Here is a 16,911-nt window from a genome sequence, read left to right as displayed (position 1 = left end):
ACAAATATTTGTGAAGTTAAGTGCTTTGACTGTGTGAGCCTCTGAGAGAAGAAACCATAAATATGTGTCAGGCCTATGATCTGAATTCAAACCAGTGAACTAGAAAAAGTGTTGACAGCCTGAAACCAACTGCCCTGTACACACATCTCCTTCTGTCTACCTGAAAGATTATTTGTGGAATGTGTTTCTATTTTTCTCTGACGAAAAAATAGAATACCAAGCAAAGAAGCATGACCCACTTCTTTGTCAGGCAAGCTCTAAACCCTGCTTACTGGGATGTGACTGAGGTGTTGATAAAAGAGAAGCTCATTTTAGGCCACAATATTCATCCTGCCCTTGAAGAAGAAGAAACAAAGCCTGCCACCTTCAGATGAAATGGATGTGCTTTCCAAGTCAAAGTATGTTTATCTCCTCCACAACTTCTCTATGACCTGTAATTATATTTGGACCAGGCAGTGAAACAGGTAAGCGGCAAATGAATGAGGAGAGTTAGGAACGTAACTAATCATTTTATAATAGGAAAACATCCAAGCAGTACACCACTGACAGTGCCTGCAAACTCTGCTAATAGACAATCAATAGGTCTGATAAGAGCATCACTCATCATAAATTGCTTCGCCTTCAGCAATTTTTCTTGGTCCTTCCTCTGTGTAGTGCCAAGTATGGGTGAACATCATGTTGATCCTGATGTTTGCCATAGGAGTGGACTTCCTTCAAGGTTTTGTTTCTGCTTTTTTTTATATAGCATATAGTATATTCAAAAGAAGATCAAGTCATACCACACTGAGCTTTTTATTACCAGAGATTTTTGGACAGAAGCACATAATCTGAATTTTCTGAATTAATAGGCAGATGGTAGCTACTTTTTTTTTTTTGGCATTTTTTTTCCAACTTATACATTTTAGATTTACAGAACTTGATTTCACACATCTGAAGAAACACTGACATAAATCTAAATTTATATTTGATGCATTTACAAATATTATTTTTTTTTCCATTTCCTGAAGTGTCTGTCTAGACTTCTGCCAAAAAGCAGGAACTTTCATTTTTTCCTCTGTTAACATAAATACCTTTTAACATTTTGCAGAGAATGGCATGACTGTCACTTTCCCATGAGGATATGAGGACCATTCACTCCACCACTGAAACACATCAGCTTTCTATCGGCCAGGATAAGTAGCTCTGACATCTTCCTGCTACACACTGTGCTACTGTGAATATCCCTGAAATGCAGAATATTTGTGACTCTAGGCTTGATGAATTCTTTTTTATTATTGTTTTCAACTTGGCTCTCTGAAACAATGAAGGTTAGTTGCATCTGACTCTTAATTGGACTTCATGTTCTATCAGTCATTATTTTTGCAAAGGCCTTAATTGCCCTCTAAAACATTTTAATTAAAACAGCAATTTGTCCATTCCGCACTTCACGAGCAGATTTTTGCGGCAACTTCAAAGAGACGCAGATGTTTACTGAATTTGGTGGGGTGGTATTTGAGGCTGCCTACTGGCAAAGAAAAATTCATAAACATCTCAAAGAAACTTTCCTGTGGTAATGACAACATTTCCTTCTGATATTTTAGCAAGTCTAATATTTCCCAATCTCAACAGGCATATTTCATAGGCACAGCACAAGCAGCATTATCTGCTCACAGGATGAGCCATGGCAGTGGCTCTGCTGTGGGGTAAAAACCTCCCAGTGGTGACACCTTGGGCTTTGCCAAAGGGTACAAGAGGCCACACATGGGTTTGTTTGTGGGGCTCCTCAGAGTATCACTAGACTGGGAATAAGGAAACCAAAGTTCAAATTCTGTTGGATTTTCCACAGCTCCCCAGTGTGATTGTGGGAGGCTGTTTAGCTTTGTGTGCCTCAGTTCCAGCTGGTAAAAGGCTGATAACAGCACCTGGCTTTGAATGGACTTACCTGCTGGTCTATCTCCTAGTGCACCAAGGGATGCTGGGGTCTTGAGGTTTATAAAGAGCTGTTTGAGTAAAATTCAGAAATGCTAGGAGTTTATTTTGGAGGAGTTTCTCTTTACTAGTGGCAGCTGAGCCTGGAGCTGACCTTATAATCCATTTGTGAGTAAGCAGGCAGGCAGTGTTCCCCTCTGAACTGAGATGAAGGTATTGGGGACACATGGCCAAGGCAGACTACATCTAAAATATAGAGGAGGGTCCAGGTATCTTCTATGGTTTGGGCAGGTGGCTGTCCCCAGAAAATACCCAGCCTGTCCAGCTGAGCCACCAGGGAGGGTGGTCTCCATGTGCAAGGATCACCATCACTCTCAAGTGAGGGTGAGGCTCACTCTCCTTTCTGTCCACAGAACCAAAATTCTTAATGCTGGAAGCGACCTCTAAAATTATCAAGTCCAAATGTTAACCTCACACTGCCATCTTCACCACTAAACCATGTCCCCAAGTGCCACTTTGAGGCCTTTTCTTGAACATTCCAGGGATAGTGATTCTACCACTTTCTGGGTCATCTGTTTCTTCCCTGGATAATCTTCACTCATATTTTTGAAGGGAGATAATAGAAGTACTTGGAAACAGCTTATCCATTTCCACTGCAAGCACTGGGAAAAGATCAGCACGGAAAGCCAGCATGGAATATGGCGTGACACGTCATGTAGCTGCTTTAATCTACACTGTAATTACAGTGACAATTTCTGCCTCTTGAAGCATCAGGACTGAAGTGGTTACCCTGAAGGAGAAAGAAACTCAGTGGGAAAATTTCAACCAAATCTAGGATGGGAAGCGCAGCACTTCCTCTGCATTGGATTAAAAGTGATCAGCATGGCCAAAGGCATCCTGTGAGAGACAGGTAAGCAGGCTGAAAGGAAATTGGAAATATTAAAGGAATGAAGCTGGACTGAACAGAACTAGTTTTACAATTCCCTATTCCTCCTTGATTTGCTAGCATTAGGCAGACTGAAGGGTAGATCGTGCAGACTTATGCGTGACAGAGAGACACTTTTCCACACCAATAAACCCCCTGAAATTAATTGGACTGCTCACAAAAGTGCCTGGGAATGTGAACTAGGCTCGCATATTTCAGCCCTCAGATTTGATCTTTCTTCAGCAATGCCAGGGCCAGACTGCCTGGTGAACAGCTACAGCTCAGCCAGAAATGGGAGTTCAGGCTGCTCGCCTGGGTCAAGGTCTCTGTGGGCACATCCTTGCTGAGGAGCATCTCAGCTCAGCTGAATTCACCATAGCAAGAAACAGATTGATAATAAACCGAAGGAAACTATTCTCAAAGTGAAGGGATCAGCCGCAAGTTTGTGCTTGCCACAAACTGTTGGGCATTTGCTATGCTGTGGAATTGCTTATGTGTATGCCTTTAGCTGGTGGCAAATGCTCTAATGAGAATTAGCCTGGCCTGCATTGAGGGAAACCTAAGTTTAGGTAGTTCTCCCATGTGTGCTGTGGGGTAAGAGCACAGGTGTCCACAGAGGCATGCTTAAGCTGAGGTGCCTGTTCAGTAGTTGCAAATGGGCTCCTGAAACACCAAACCATATGAAAAACTCCCTTCACGTGCCGGAATGGAAAGAAGTAGCTTTGTTGTTGTTTCAAAGAATTAGTGAGCCAACAATGCAAAGCTTAGAAGGTGGTTACTGGGTTTTTACTACAGTCTCTACGAGCTATACAAAGTCTGAAGACATTGTACGTACAGTACATCTTTAATAAGAAGGGAGCTCACAGTCTACCAAACTCTGCCAAATAAACTTTTAATACATACTGTACTTCACTCAGTAGTTGTCCATCTCTTCTTCATGGAATATCTAACAGCTCTAAAAATATTTTCTTGGAGGAGGATAGAATTATCATCGTTATATATCAATCAAGTATGGTTAATGAAGCAAAGCCAGCATGCTAGTATTGCACAAGGGGAAAAGCCTCCAGAACACAAAGTGGAACAACAAATGCCCTCAAAATTCTGCCGAAGGGAACAGGAAGCTCTGGATGCTGCATCGGTAGGATTTGTGTAGCTCGTGGGCGTCCTTGTACCACAGCAGGTTTGCTTTGCCTCTTCACTGCCACATTTCTCTCTCAAACAGGTAGGGAACTTCCAGACCATTGCAAAAAAGGAAAAAAAAATACAGCAGCTGCAGCAAAGTGTGGTACTATTCAATTTCTTGAAGAGTGAGGCTTTTATTTCAAAATATCATATATTAATATATATATATTTCTATATATATATATATATATACTTTAACTGGTATAAAGTAAATTGTAGATCCAAACTTATACTGTTGCTTGTACTTTGCAATCTCAGAAACTTTACCAAAGGAACCACTTTCTTCATTTTTTATTTTCAGCTGTCAAAAATCAGGGCCATTATTTCCACCGAATCCTTTCTTTCACACAGTAAAGCCACTGTTGTTTTCTGGTAAACAGTCAAAGTGCAAATAAGAAATCCATTTGGCTTGGAAAATGCTGAGATGGTTTTAAACTTTCAATACTTTGTCCTCATAAATCAGCAGGGCTTTCACTGTCTCCGTGCAGACGTGGGCGCTCTGTTAAGTCCTTGGGTGGATCTGCAGTGAGAAAATGGGAAAGAGTCAGTTATGCATAATATATTATTTTTTAAATATAGTCTTTTGCAAAAGAAAGACCCAGGCTCTGTGGGATACAGCTGATTGATATAGCTGAGTTTAAATGCAATACCAGAGGGGTGTGTGTCTTTTAGCACTGCAGGCGTGAACAAATATGCAAGAGACAGATCCTAAGCAAGATCCTACCTCTGCCTTGGGAGATATTGGATGTGCATTAACCACCTGGGCTGGTGGTGCTGGACATCACAGAATCACAGAATGTCTTGGTTTGGCAGGGACACCTTCCACTATCCCAGGGTACTCCAACTCCTGTCCAACCTGGCCTTGGACACTTCCAGGGATGGAGCAGCCATAGCTTCTCTGGGGAGCTTGTGCCAGGGCCTCCCCACCCTTACAGGGAAGAATTCATTCCTAATAGCCAATCTAAACCTCCTGTCTGTCAGTCTGAAGCCATTCTCCCTTGTGCTCTCCTCTAATGCCCTTATGAACAGTGTCTCTCCAAGTTCCTTGCAGGAGCCCTTCAAGCAAGAAGGCCAAGCCAGGACAGATTTGGGCCTGGGGCTGTGCTCACCCCAGCCTTCCACCCTCCCCTTCCCAGAGTCATTCCAGTGACTTCTGCTGGACAAGACAGGCAGGAACATACATCCACCTTTCAGGTTTGTTTGGAACCCCTCCAGCCCACTTCCCCAGAGGGCAGGGTAGTGACAGGCCATAGCAGCTACTCCATCCGCTCGCCTCGGGTGAGGTAACACACCCTGCAGCAGACCAAAACCCATCCCTCCTTGGGACTACCACCAAAACTGATCTGAGTGCTGCACTAATGCTGCCAGGGGAAACACCAATGCCCAGGAGTGTTTTAGGATGCTGAAATAAGAAAACTGCCCGACAGCAAAAATAGTGCTCTCAAGGAAATGCTTTTTGTTGTGCTTTTGCTTCTTTTCTGTACTGGTTCAGGCAAATGATCACCACAAGGGGTTCAGCCCTTTGCAGGCATCTGGGTCAACAATGAAACTCACATTGACTTGAATATGGTCAGGCTTGGAATTAAATCAGGGCTACAGATTATTATCTAAGCATGAGGTGATTAAATACAGCAGTGAATATTAGAGCAAAAGAGATTTACATGAGATCCAGACAGTTCAAATTGAATGGAACTGAATCCCACCAGTTAAAACTGAAACAAATGGTTTAAACCACATTAAATCAGTCAAAACAAGCTCAACCCAGATTAAACTGGTCAAAACAGGATAAAAATGGTAGAAATCAGTTTAAACCAGTTCAAACCAAATCAAACCTATCAAAACCAGTTCAGATGGGCCAAAACTTGTTAAAACTGATCAAACCAGGCTGTAACACAAAGCACAGGCTGAGAAACTGGAGAGGGACTTTGAGCTGGGATCCTCTGCCCACTCCCAGCTGATCAACACATTCATTTCTATGCTCCAGAATATCAGCAGCATCCAGCACGAGCTGCTGCTCTTCTACTTCCACTGGTGCCAGCTGCTGTGCTGAAAGTGGCAAGGTGACCTCCAGCTGGTCCTAGTACAGCTCCAAGGGCCCCACTTTTTTAAGGAAAGCACTGAAAGTTCTTAAATAAATTAAAAAAAAAAAAAGTGACAAAGGATTAAAAGAGCATTGAAACTCCTCCAAAATGGAATGACAATATTATTTCCTTCCAGTGTTTGTCACCTGCCTGACAATCAACAGAAAACAAATCAATTTAAGGAAGCTGTGAGCTTTATAACTTTGGCTTTAAAAACTTAATTAGTGAGCTATGCTAAAGGGCTAAACACAGAAATAAATGCATGAAAAGGAAGGAATGAAGAATGTACTGGTAAAGACTTCACTGAATCTGTTGTCCACCTCCTTCTGACACTAATCAGTATTAATAACATCTGAGACCCAACCATGAAGTTATGCACTACCCTAGAAGATTATACATATTGTGTATATCCATGTATTCATAAATATATAAACATACACACATGCTTATATGTGATTTACTGTGGTCCTGGAAGGATGTACTAATGGGTATCTTAATCCCAAGAGTCATAAATGGGAATGTTTTCCTTGTCAGGACAGCAGCTAACATAAATGTATTTAGTGTAAGGAAAAGCCTTCATTAAAACAGTTTACAGCTTACAGCCTATGGAGACTTGCTGTAGCCTTCTGCCTAATCACCACAGAGACTGATTTGTCTTGTTTCTTCTGCTTTCTTAACTTCCTTAACTACTCAAATTAGACACACATGGCCCAGTCTTGGACCCTGGATTGTGGTCAGGGCAGATTACATTGTATTCTCATTCTCTGCTGCTGTCTGAAATGGCAAAACAAAAGAAAAATAATAAAAAAATAAGCCTGTTTCAGGATCTGATTTCTTCCATTATTTTATATTTATGTTGCTAGACTTGACACAGTGGTACAGATTCAAGCAAGTTCCAGGGACTAAGAAGTAGAATTTCTCCTTGGAAAATGCAAGAGACAGTTGCTGAGCACATCATGTCATGTTGCCTTTGTCAATTGGGTTCTGTAATGATATTTTAAAGCAACAAAGCAAAATTCTACTGGAAGCAGCACCATAAGGTACTCCCCTCACAAGCTAATTAAAATAACTCCTGTGGGTAAATGAAGAAATATTTTTTCAGTTATGAGCACTCACTCTGCAAGTATTTAATTCAAATGAAATACAATAATGCATACTGAATAGATTGGACCATACATCTGCATATTAATGAAGCTCCTAAATTTCTAGCAATCACTTCTGTTGCCTTAAACTAGTTTATATGATGAGGACTGGGGGAGTTAAGAGCAGGACAGCTTCACTGAAGAAAGAAAATGCAATTCCTCAATTATATAACTTGTAGACAGACTGCAGAAGGGCTGAATTATTGTGTGTAAAATGCTTCATGTTGCTTCTCAGTTCTTCTACATCACTTTCTTCCATTTTAACTCCCCACTTTCCTCACTGGAAAGGACATGTAGCGAGTTTGTGGTCTGGGATTTTTAAATTTCACTGCAAGGCACATTCATTAGGAAAAAGCCTTCCAGTGGTGCTGCAGTGTGAAGAGCTCAGCTGTGGGCACAGAGAGATTTGCAGGAACAGCACCACAGAAAGAAACTGAGTCAGGGAATCCCAGTTCCCTCCTTCCTTCCTCTTCTCTGGGCGGTGACAAAGAGATCGCCTGGATCTTGTTTTTGGGGGTCAATTACTGCTTCCTACAAAGAAAGCCTCCTAAGTCAGTAGGTCTCCTGATTATTTAATGTCTTGGTGTGGCAGAAGGCTCTGCTCCAGAAATGAGGATTGCAATACAAATCATTCATCCTGGGGCAGGTCCTATGGAGGGAAAGAAAAGGATTCAGGTGCCATGGGGATCAATTAGGATAAAATCTAATCCTTCAACAGGAGGCCTAGAAGACATGAAAAATGGCTGGAGTTAGGTAGGATTGGAGAGAAAGGAAAAAGTCAGGAAATCACAACACTATGCTGCACATTCATGTGAATTAGCAGCTGGGCATGAGTATGTGGAATTTCTTTTCAAACAGGGGAAAAAAAGATTGAAAATTCTCTTTTTCATTTACCAGGTTTCAAAAGCCATTTTTCAATTCACAGAAAATGAAAACCTGTATGTTTATAAAAGCATTTTCAGTTGACAACCATGTCATTTTCTTGGAAAAAAAATTCAATTGTGATATGAAAATTAGTTAATTAAAATTGTTGAATACAGGTATAGGTGACAATTTTAAGACAATGGTTGTGAAACAATCACACAATGCAAAAGAAAAGCTAGAGTCTCTTTTAAAAAACACTTTTATTCCCAAGGTAATCACATGGTGGGAGTTTAGGCAGCTCATTCACACCCTCTCTCTGCCTTTTCCTGGCATGGTGTGGTGAAAGCTGTCGTCACCTGTTGGCCTGTGCTACCTGAACCTGCAGCATCTCAAGAGCTTGTCACTAATGAGTTCATGGGGTTGGAGCTGTTCTGAAGTGAGTCCTGCAGGGCAAACAGAGAGCTGAGTCCTCTGCTACAAAGCATTTGTACAGCTGCTAATCCAGATGTTGCCTGGAACAGCCAAGGAATGGATATAGGATTCAGCAGATCCCTCTGAGCTGATGTTCTTCCCTTTAGCCACCAGAAAGGGACTCAGTGATGTGCATTAGGGGTATTTTGAGGTGACAATCTCTGTAAGAAAGTGACCTGGCAATTCAGCAGCTCCAACCTGCTGATTTACCAAGCCTGGACCCAGCTGACCAGCCTGATCCATCTGAATTACCAGGCCTGGACCCAGCTGACCAGCCTGATCCATCTGATTTACCAAGCCTGGACCCAGCTGACCAGCCTGATCCATCTGAATTTTCACCCAATTATGGCCAGAAGCTCTGGGTGATCATGACAGTGGTCTTTAAGCCTTTTACAGCAGGCATAATGATGGAAAAGACATGGGTGAGCAGTCATTAATGATTCTCTTTCAAGTTAAGACCTCCTGGGTGCAGACAGAAAGGAGACTTACTCTGGTGGTCTTGATTTTATTGCCAGTTGCACACATCCATCCAGAATTATCAGGCAATGTCTTACATTCCTCTCCTTCTAGGCAGGGCTCCATCTCACACCACCATTTCCCAATCACTATAGAAGCTAAAAGAGAAAAGACAATGTTCACAACTATGTTACAATCACCAACTCTAATTAAATGATATCTCAAGGGTCTAACACTGCAGTTAAAAGGCAGAGTGTCCCTTCAGCTGGAGTTTAGCTGTAAGGATTTCATATTTAATTACTTGTTTAGCATCCTATATTGCCTAAGACAGTGCACTGCTTGCCACAGCCTCCTCACACAGGAGATCTTGTCTGCTCCTGTGCTGTGGCTGCAGGGAATGCTTGATGGCAGCAATTCTGCTGCAGACCAAAGGACCATCCAGCCTAACAGCCCCTCTCCCTGAGTGCCAGTCTGATTTTCACAGGCGTGCACAAGAACAAGGCAAGTCTGTAGAGATTGTCCTCAGAATATTCTCCAGGTCTTCAGGACCTCTGGTTCAGTGTACTCCACTATGTCTGCTTTGCTTTCAGGACCTACAGCTGGATTTTTTTACCACAAATCTGCCCAGAATTATTTGAATCCATGGAGACTTTTGGCTTTCCCAGTATGCCATCACAGGGAGCACCACAACTAGAAACAGAGTTAGGTAAGGTAACCCTGAACAGCAGCAGAAGCTGTTTGTTGAAACAACAACATATTATGTATTTTATAGAAAACATATTATCTCTAAAAATAACTTTTAATTTCCAAATATTTAACACTGTAAATAATGGCAGTGTTTGGATCCAGTTGTTTGAATTTAATTGGCACATATGTTTACAACCTTAATGAAGTTTCTTGCCTGGGAATTGGTATCTGACTATATCCTTAGCTGTATCTTAATGACATTTTTTGTCTGGGGATTTTGAGAAACTTTAGCTAACCTTGCAACTGTGACGAGCTGGCTCATGAGTGGCTCTTTCTGTGGTTTGCTTTCTCTGGCAAGAATTAATTTCATGGTTGCACTCAGGAAGCCTGTCAAAGCTTTCTGCACAGTCACTCAAAGAGAGATGCTTAACCCATTCATATCATCCCTCATGGCTGCTTCAAGCCCACAAAATACCTTTGAAGCAGCTGTCTACCTTATGTATATTAATATATATACACACCAGCTGACTACCATTCAGCTCTGGAAAATGCCCTGTTGTACATGCATTGATTTAAGGACATTACAGAGCTTATAAATAAATTCTTGAATATAAAATTGAATAGAATAGTTCAGTTTGAGGGGCCCTACAATGATCATATAGCTCTCAGTGTTGTCTTTCCTGGTTCTTCCCACAGCTTGTATCTGATTTTTATCACACATAATTTCTCCATATATACAAGACACACACACAAAAAAAAAAGCCCTTTACACCTGTACTGGCAAGGCAGTTTAATGATGCTATTCACACACCTGTTTCAGGAGGGCATCATTGATGCTGCTAACAGCAGAGAAAAAAGATCTCTCTCCTTGCTATGCAGGAAAGGCACGAAGGCTGAATCTGTGCTCTAATAATAGATTGTGCAGTGGGCAAACTGAAAAACCATATCCTGCTAAGTACTGGCCTTCACAGCAATCACCAGAGCAGAGCATCCTCAGGATGTGTGAGAAGAATCCTGTGCCATGGAATCAAAAGTGGTGATCATGATTATTTACTAGGAGCAGTGCTCTAGCATTAAATAACCACAGAGAAGGATCCTACAGTGCAAGGCACCAAACCCCACAAACCTGAACACCCTGGCCTGGAGAGTTTACCATGTAAAACAGAGATTTGAGCTGAGGACAGACTGAGAGGCAGCATGGAGAAGCAATGCTGCTCATAGCAATTAAAATGATCTCACTACTTATGAATGTTGTTAAATACAGCCCAAGTATTCAGATCTCGACCTTGAAAAATAATCAAATGCAAAGTCAGTGCTGAACTTTAATGGCAACTGACTCATGTAGTAGTGTATATACATACATGTTATTATTGATTTATGATCACAGTGCAATTATACACAAGTGCCCATCAGTGAGCACCCTCACCTGGGCTGAAGGCCAGGCTCCTTTGATAATGGGGGAAACTAACGGGGGAAATTTGCAGGTGAAAAACTCCTCTTTGTCTCTAATATGTAAGTAGGCAAAATCCTTTGTAAGTCTGAAGCACTACAAAGCTCACTGTGGTCTAGTCCTTAGCCTCTTACCATGGCAGGGGCATCCAAAACCCAAAGAAAATGACTTTCTTTGAATCTTGTGTTTATAGGTTTTCTCTTCTTTTAAGAGCCTTTTAATCTTTAGGAGCAGTTGTCTTGGGTACTGCTTGATTTCAAAGTTTTACACCTCCAGCTCTGTTCAAAGAGGGAGGAAAACACTTCAAAATGAATCACAGTTTGCAGCATTTGAGATTGGGCCCACCTGTAGGAGGAGGGGAGAAACCTTCCCCAGGGACATGATGCAGCTTTTCTATGTTTAGGTTATGTCACTTGGAGATGAGCTGAAGCAGTTGGGTCAAATTGCTCAAATTAAGATGCTCCCCCTCAGGGTGGTTTTTATTCAAGAACTCGCAGATCCTGAGGAACCTGAGTTTCTCAGTGACCCAAACCACTCATCCTGGGTGAGAATTCGAGATTCCTGATAATCACCAGGCAGCACGGGCTGTGAGTGCTCACATCATGCTGAATTACACACCTGCAGCATTCGGGAGTGCTTCTCATTGTGTTCTTCTCACTGTATGGGGAATACACGAAGCACAGGAGTTTCTTCATGCAAGGCTGAATTGACTGAGACAGATCCCTCTGCCATGGAGAAAGGAAAAGGATGTGGAACAGAAGAGCCTTGACTATTCCTGCTCTGCTTGTGTTTTGTTTCAGTGCTTTTTTTTTTTCTCCCTTTTTTTTTTTCCATCACCTTCTAGGTTAAAAAAGGGATCGTTTATATCTGAACTATTTTCAAGAAAATGCCTCTTTTATAAGAATATCTAACTCTTAATATATCACCAATGGAGCTGAGGAAAAAAGAAACTTTCTTCAGGAAATTCTTGGGGTGTATTTTTCAGCCCAAATAATGTGTTTCTAAAATCTTTGTTTGCAAAGCCATAGAATAATTTTAATCAAAATATTTAACTTTTGATGTATTTAGTCTGCATGGATTAACACACACAAAAAACATTTGGTTTAAATGGCATTTGCAAATCATGGGCTCCAAATAAATAAACTACAAATAAGAAATCTGAAGATCAGATAGAATACAGGGAAAAGCAATAGAACAGCTTATATTTTCTCATGTTTACACAATTCTATTGCATTTTAAAATATATTTGTTCCCAAACATCTTGCCCAAAGCCTTAGGCAGCTGCAGGGAACTGCCAGTTTAGCTTGGATTCAGCCTTCAAAGTTCATGAGAACCTTTGGACATTGCACAAGGGTATTGACCGTGCTTTGATTTGCTCTTGTGCATTATCTGGAGCACAAAGTTTTGATGCATGAAGGCAGCTGGCTGGGGAAAAGTTTTCCCCTTGAATTTCAGCATCAAAGTATTCTATTAATGGGCAGTAGAAATCCATGGAATACCTTCATATATCTACACCTAAAAGATCAAATCAACATGGAAACATGAATTGTTCAATCATCCTCCTCTTGAGTCAAACAAAGTTTAGAAAGAATACACAGTCCATTTGATTAAACATGCCTGTTGAAACTCCTCAATTTATGTTTCACATTTCTCAGTCTTCAAGTTCTTGCATTAAACTGAATCTACTCAAGTTCCTCAAAGCTGTTTTACCTGATTAACAGGACATGGACAGAGAAAATGTGCACACACAGCCCAGACAGTCACAGGCAATTGCTTCTGTCATTTTTGCTACTCCTGTCGGTAGAGAAAATGCAAATTCTCTTTGTTTTGTTTTGCAGATGAAATTATTGTTAACTTTTCTGCATTTGTATTTAGGAAATTGCTTTAACAATATGACAGAGTCTATATGGCAAAAAGTACAAAGGCATTATATTTAACAATGTAACAATAAGACTATCCTCACAGAGTAACAGATAACTTTAATTCATGTTTATGGAATACCCTGAAATATGGAAACAGAGCAAAGTATCATCATGCATTTTTCAACAGTTTAGAGGGAACATGCTATGTATTAAAATGTTCCAAGATTGCTTCTGCAGTTGCCATTATAAAGCCACAGCAGCTCTCTTTTTGCCTGTGATAAAGTGGGCACGTTTTGTTTATATAGAAATAGAATACAAAGGAATGGAGACATCAGATTGTGACTCCTCCTGATCACAGGTATCGTGCTACTGCAAGGAATAAGAAGCTCATTTTCACAGCCAGTATGACACTCATTGCAGCATGGGAAAGTTTTCCCTGTAAGTACAGAGCATTCCGTTTTAATCTCGTTTCCACCAGCGAAGATTGATATAAATAAAATTTAAATAGAGAACACATTTCACAGATGTCAGAAGTGAAAAAGACTTTGTCAGCTTAATGAAAAGATATCAATTTTCCCCACTTTATTCAATATATTGTGAGTCATTTTCTAAATGGATTAGATTAAAGGAAAGTTCAAACTCCCTGTGAGAGATTCTTGCACTGATGGAGATTTTGGCAATAGCAACAGCACAGAGGTGGGTAAAATCTTTCAAGTAGTTTCTCTATTTTTTTTAAAGGATATAAACTAGAATGGGAAAAACTGTAACCCGGTGCTCACCTATTCCTTATACAACAAAATCTCAGAGAATTGAATGAGACATGCAGTTTCTCTTAGTTTATTGGGATGTCATGGGGAGCATGAATGAATGAATGAATTACAGGGGTGGGAACACACTTTCTGGGAGGATGAGAAAACTGGACTGAAAGAAAGTGTTATCTGAAGGGCTATGTATTTCATAAACAGACTGAGATAGCAGCCACTCTGGGAGCCGTAGAGAAGAAATCTGATAAGTTAAAGAATATAAATCTGAAACAAAAGATTTCAGGTTGAATATTGCTATCTGGGAGAAATGCAGACTGTTTCCTACAGGGAGTCCAAACTATCAAACTCTCTGCTTTAATTCAATCTTACTCAATTTTACAAGTATCAATCTAATGCTCCTGCAGTGCAATGCTTCACAGACTTTGATAACAGACCTCTCATAGCTCTGGGAAAATGGACATTTCTCCTGTATAAAATAGAAGCACAGTGCAATCAGTCTAGCAAGTGGTGTCTCACATCTCTAATTGCCTCAAATTCAGTCTTGCTGAGTTAATTTAATATTTTTTTAATTGTAGTAAACATTAAAAAGACATCAGCATCTTAAACTTCTTTTATTTTTTTGAACACTCTGATCTTTGTGTTATTCTCCAGGCTTTTAAAAATGTTCTATTAATTCACTGATAGAATTGAAAGAATTGAAGATCTTAATATTTTTTTTCCATTCAGAATTCCTGATTCTCCATTGCAAAATATTAAGCAGCCAGAGTAAGATATTTTTAAGAGTGTATTACATGTCTGACCAATGCTGTGGGCTGCACCATTAAATATGAAAGGGAAGATTAGATGCAAAGAATCCATGAACAATTTCCTTGGAAGATCTGCATAAACCAGCAAAAAAAGGGCGCTAATTCAACAGCATGAGAAGAATCATTAGTGAAAAACCACTTACATTGCCATCTCCTAGCAGCCAACAAACTGCTATTAAATTAGGAAATTAGTGAATGAGGAAAAATGACATAAAAATGTTTTGTGCTTCCCTCGTAACAATGTGACCAACAGAGGTGGTGGTGGCTAACGGCCTGAGAAGCAGAAACTCCCAAGGTTGTTTAATCCCAGCTCTGCTTCTCACTTTCTCTCTTACTACAGGTAAATTGTCTCCTTGCTATACCAGTTTGCCATTTGCAATTTTATTTACTTAGAGGATGAGTTATTCTTCCTGTGTTTCCTTGTATGTTGCCCTCTGTTTCTTTTGCCCTGCTGAACTTTAACACTGAATTGCAGGAGTTTGGGAGTGACAATTTTTTCTCCAACTGTACAACTCGAAGAGTGGGTTTCTCAGTTACTATGAAAATAAATTAAAACATTAAAATTACGTGAAGTGCTGCCAGAAGGTCCTTAAGCACATTCCTGCCTTTGAGCTGAATGGAGATGGTCTGTTAAACAAAACAGCTTTGATTTTCCCAAGGAATTTCTTGCCCTCACTGCTGTTCAGATTGGGAGCATCAACTGCTGCAGCTTTGTCATTTTTCCATGTCCCTTTCTTTGCACCTCTGGAAACAACTGCTGCTTAGTCATGTGGCTGAGGGGCTTCCACAGCTGAAGTGGGACCAGGATTCCTCATGGGCAGCACCTTCGTGGTGAGTCCATGTGCATCTTCACTTCTCTGAGTCCATTGACAGTGACAGCATCCCGTCCTCTGGGCACCTCTAAAGTGTGCCCAGCTGTCCAGAGGTAAAACACTCTGATTTGGTAGCTAGGCACATAGATAAAGCACCCAGAATTTAAGGAGAACTGTAGAATTTGCATAACCATTTTCTGAGTCAGGAAGATCTCAGCAGCAATGGCAAGGAGAAGAAATCAAAATGTTTCTCAGCTGCTCATATCTCAATTTGTGAGATCTTTTCAAAGTCTGGGATTTTAGGAAATACAAAAATGAAGCCAGCAAGAAGCTGTCAGGCTGAGAGGCCTCTTGTGGCACTCCTTCAGGAGATGCCAGCGGGTCCTAGGCCAGTTGTGCTGGCAGCTGGCTCTCAACCCTGCTCTCTTTTGATAATCCTGTACTCAAAAAGTGTGGTAGGCTTTTTTAAGCTGTAATTGTTCCACATTCCACTGAACTCAGACATGACTAAATCTTGACACTTTCTCTGAAAGTCATGGATCATAGTTGGTATTCTAACAGAACCCTCAGCACATTATCTATCAGGAAACTTGATTTCTGCAAAGGAAAGGCAGAGCAAGCCTCAGCAAAACAGATTTTTGCAGATATCTGTGGCAGAGAGAAAGGACATGAAATGATAAAATAAATCATGTATGATAAACTTGTCTCCCCAGAAGTGCATAGTTATTCTATGACCTTCCAGAGTGTTAGAACACAGTCTTGTATTTTCTCTTGGAATTTCCTAAATTAGGAACAAATATCCAAGGCAAGCATCAAGCTGCCAACTTTTTTTATTGCTTTACGTGTGTGAGTTCAATGGTGGTTGACATAACCTCTCTGCAAAGGGAGTGGGGCATTTGAGAACAACCTGCTGGCACTAATGAGGCTGATGAGAACATGAAATCCAACATTCAGGGAGCTGATGTGAATGCAGGTGACTGAGGACCCCCTCCCAACCTGTCTGGAGGTCTTTTGCAGGTTAGGGAGACCCACTGCTGCTATTTATTACTGAAGTTTGGAACTGCCTCCACCCTTCCCAGCAGAACAAGGCTGAAAGCAGGCTGCTAAAATATTTGTGCAATGAAGAAATGTTATTTACATCCTCTTTGAATGGCTTCAGATAACCTAGTGAAAGTTTAATCTTATTGTTATATATTTAATGCAATGCCAATGAAATGCAACCTATTTGTACATATTTGGAAGTACAATAGGAAATTACTTATAAATATGCACAGACATGTTTCAGACCAGAGTTGAGGACTGGTGTGCCATCAAAGAATTAGATCTCCATGCAATGGTAATTTTCCAGGAATAATAATTCATTAATAAAGTAAATGAATGAGTTGAAATGCAGAGGGAGAAGTGCCAGGCTGTGAGATGAATATTAGGGGGGAACACAAAGGTTTGTGGGTGGCCTTGGAGTGCTATTCCTCCAGTCCTCCAGTGGCTGCTGGGACCCTAA

At 40.8% G+C, this 16,911-nt stretch overlaps 1 protein-coding gene across 3 annotated transcripts in view; it reads right to left on the bottom strand.

The window, feature by feature from the left end:
• Positions 1–768: 768 nt before the first annotated feature.
• TAFA1 (TAFA chemokine like family member 1) overlaps positions 769–16,911 on the bottom strand; it is a 209,465-nt gene continuing 193,322 nt past the window's right edge. For all 3 annotated transcript variants that reach the window (XM_068202247.1, XM_068202248.1, XM_068202249.1), the window contains 2 exons: positions 9,063–9,187; positions 769–4,535 (listed from right to left, as the gene is read on the bottom strand). In XM_068202247.1, coding sequence (XP_068058348.1) covers positions 4,518–4,535; positions 9,063–9,187 — 143 coding nt within the window. In that variant the 3' untranslated portion in view covers positions 769–4,517. The remainder of the gene's footprint in view (positions 4,536–9,062; positions 9,188–16,911) is intronic.

Source organism: Anomalospiza imberbis, chromosome 11 (assembly GCF_031753505.1).
Source record: "Anomalospiza imberbis isolate Cuckoo-Finch-1a 21T00152 chromosome 11, ASM3175350v1, whole genome shotgun sequence".
Lineage (NCBI taxonomy): Eukaryota > Metazoa > Chordata > Aves > Passeriformes > Viduidae > Anomalospiza > Anomalospiza imberbis.
The sequence above is the reverse complement of the archived record's forward strand: the minus strand, read 5'-3'. Positions and strand labels throughout refer to the sequence as shown.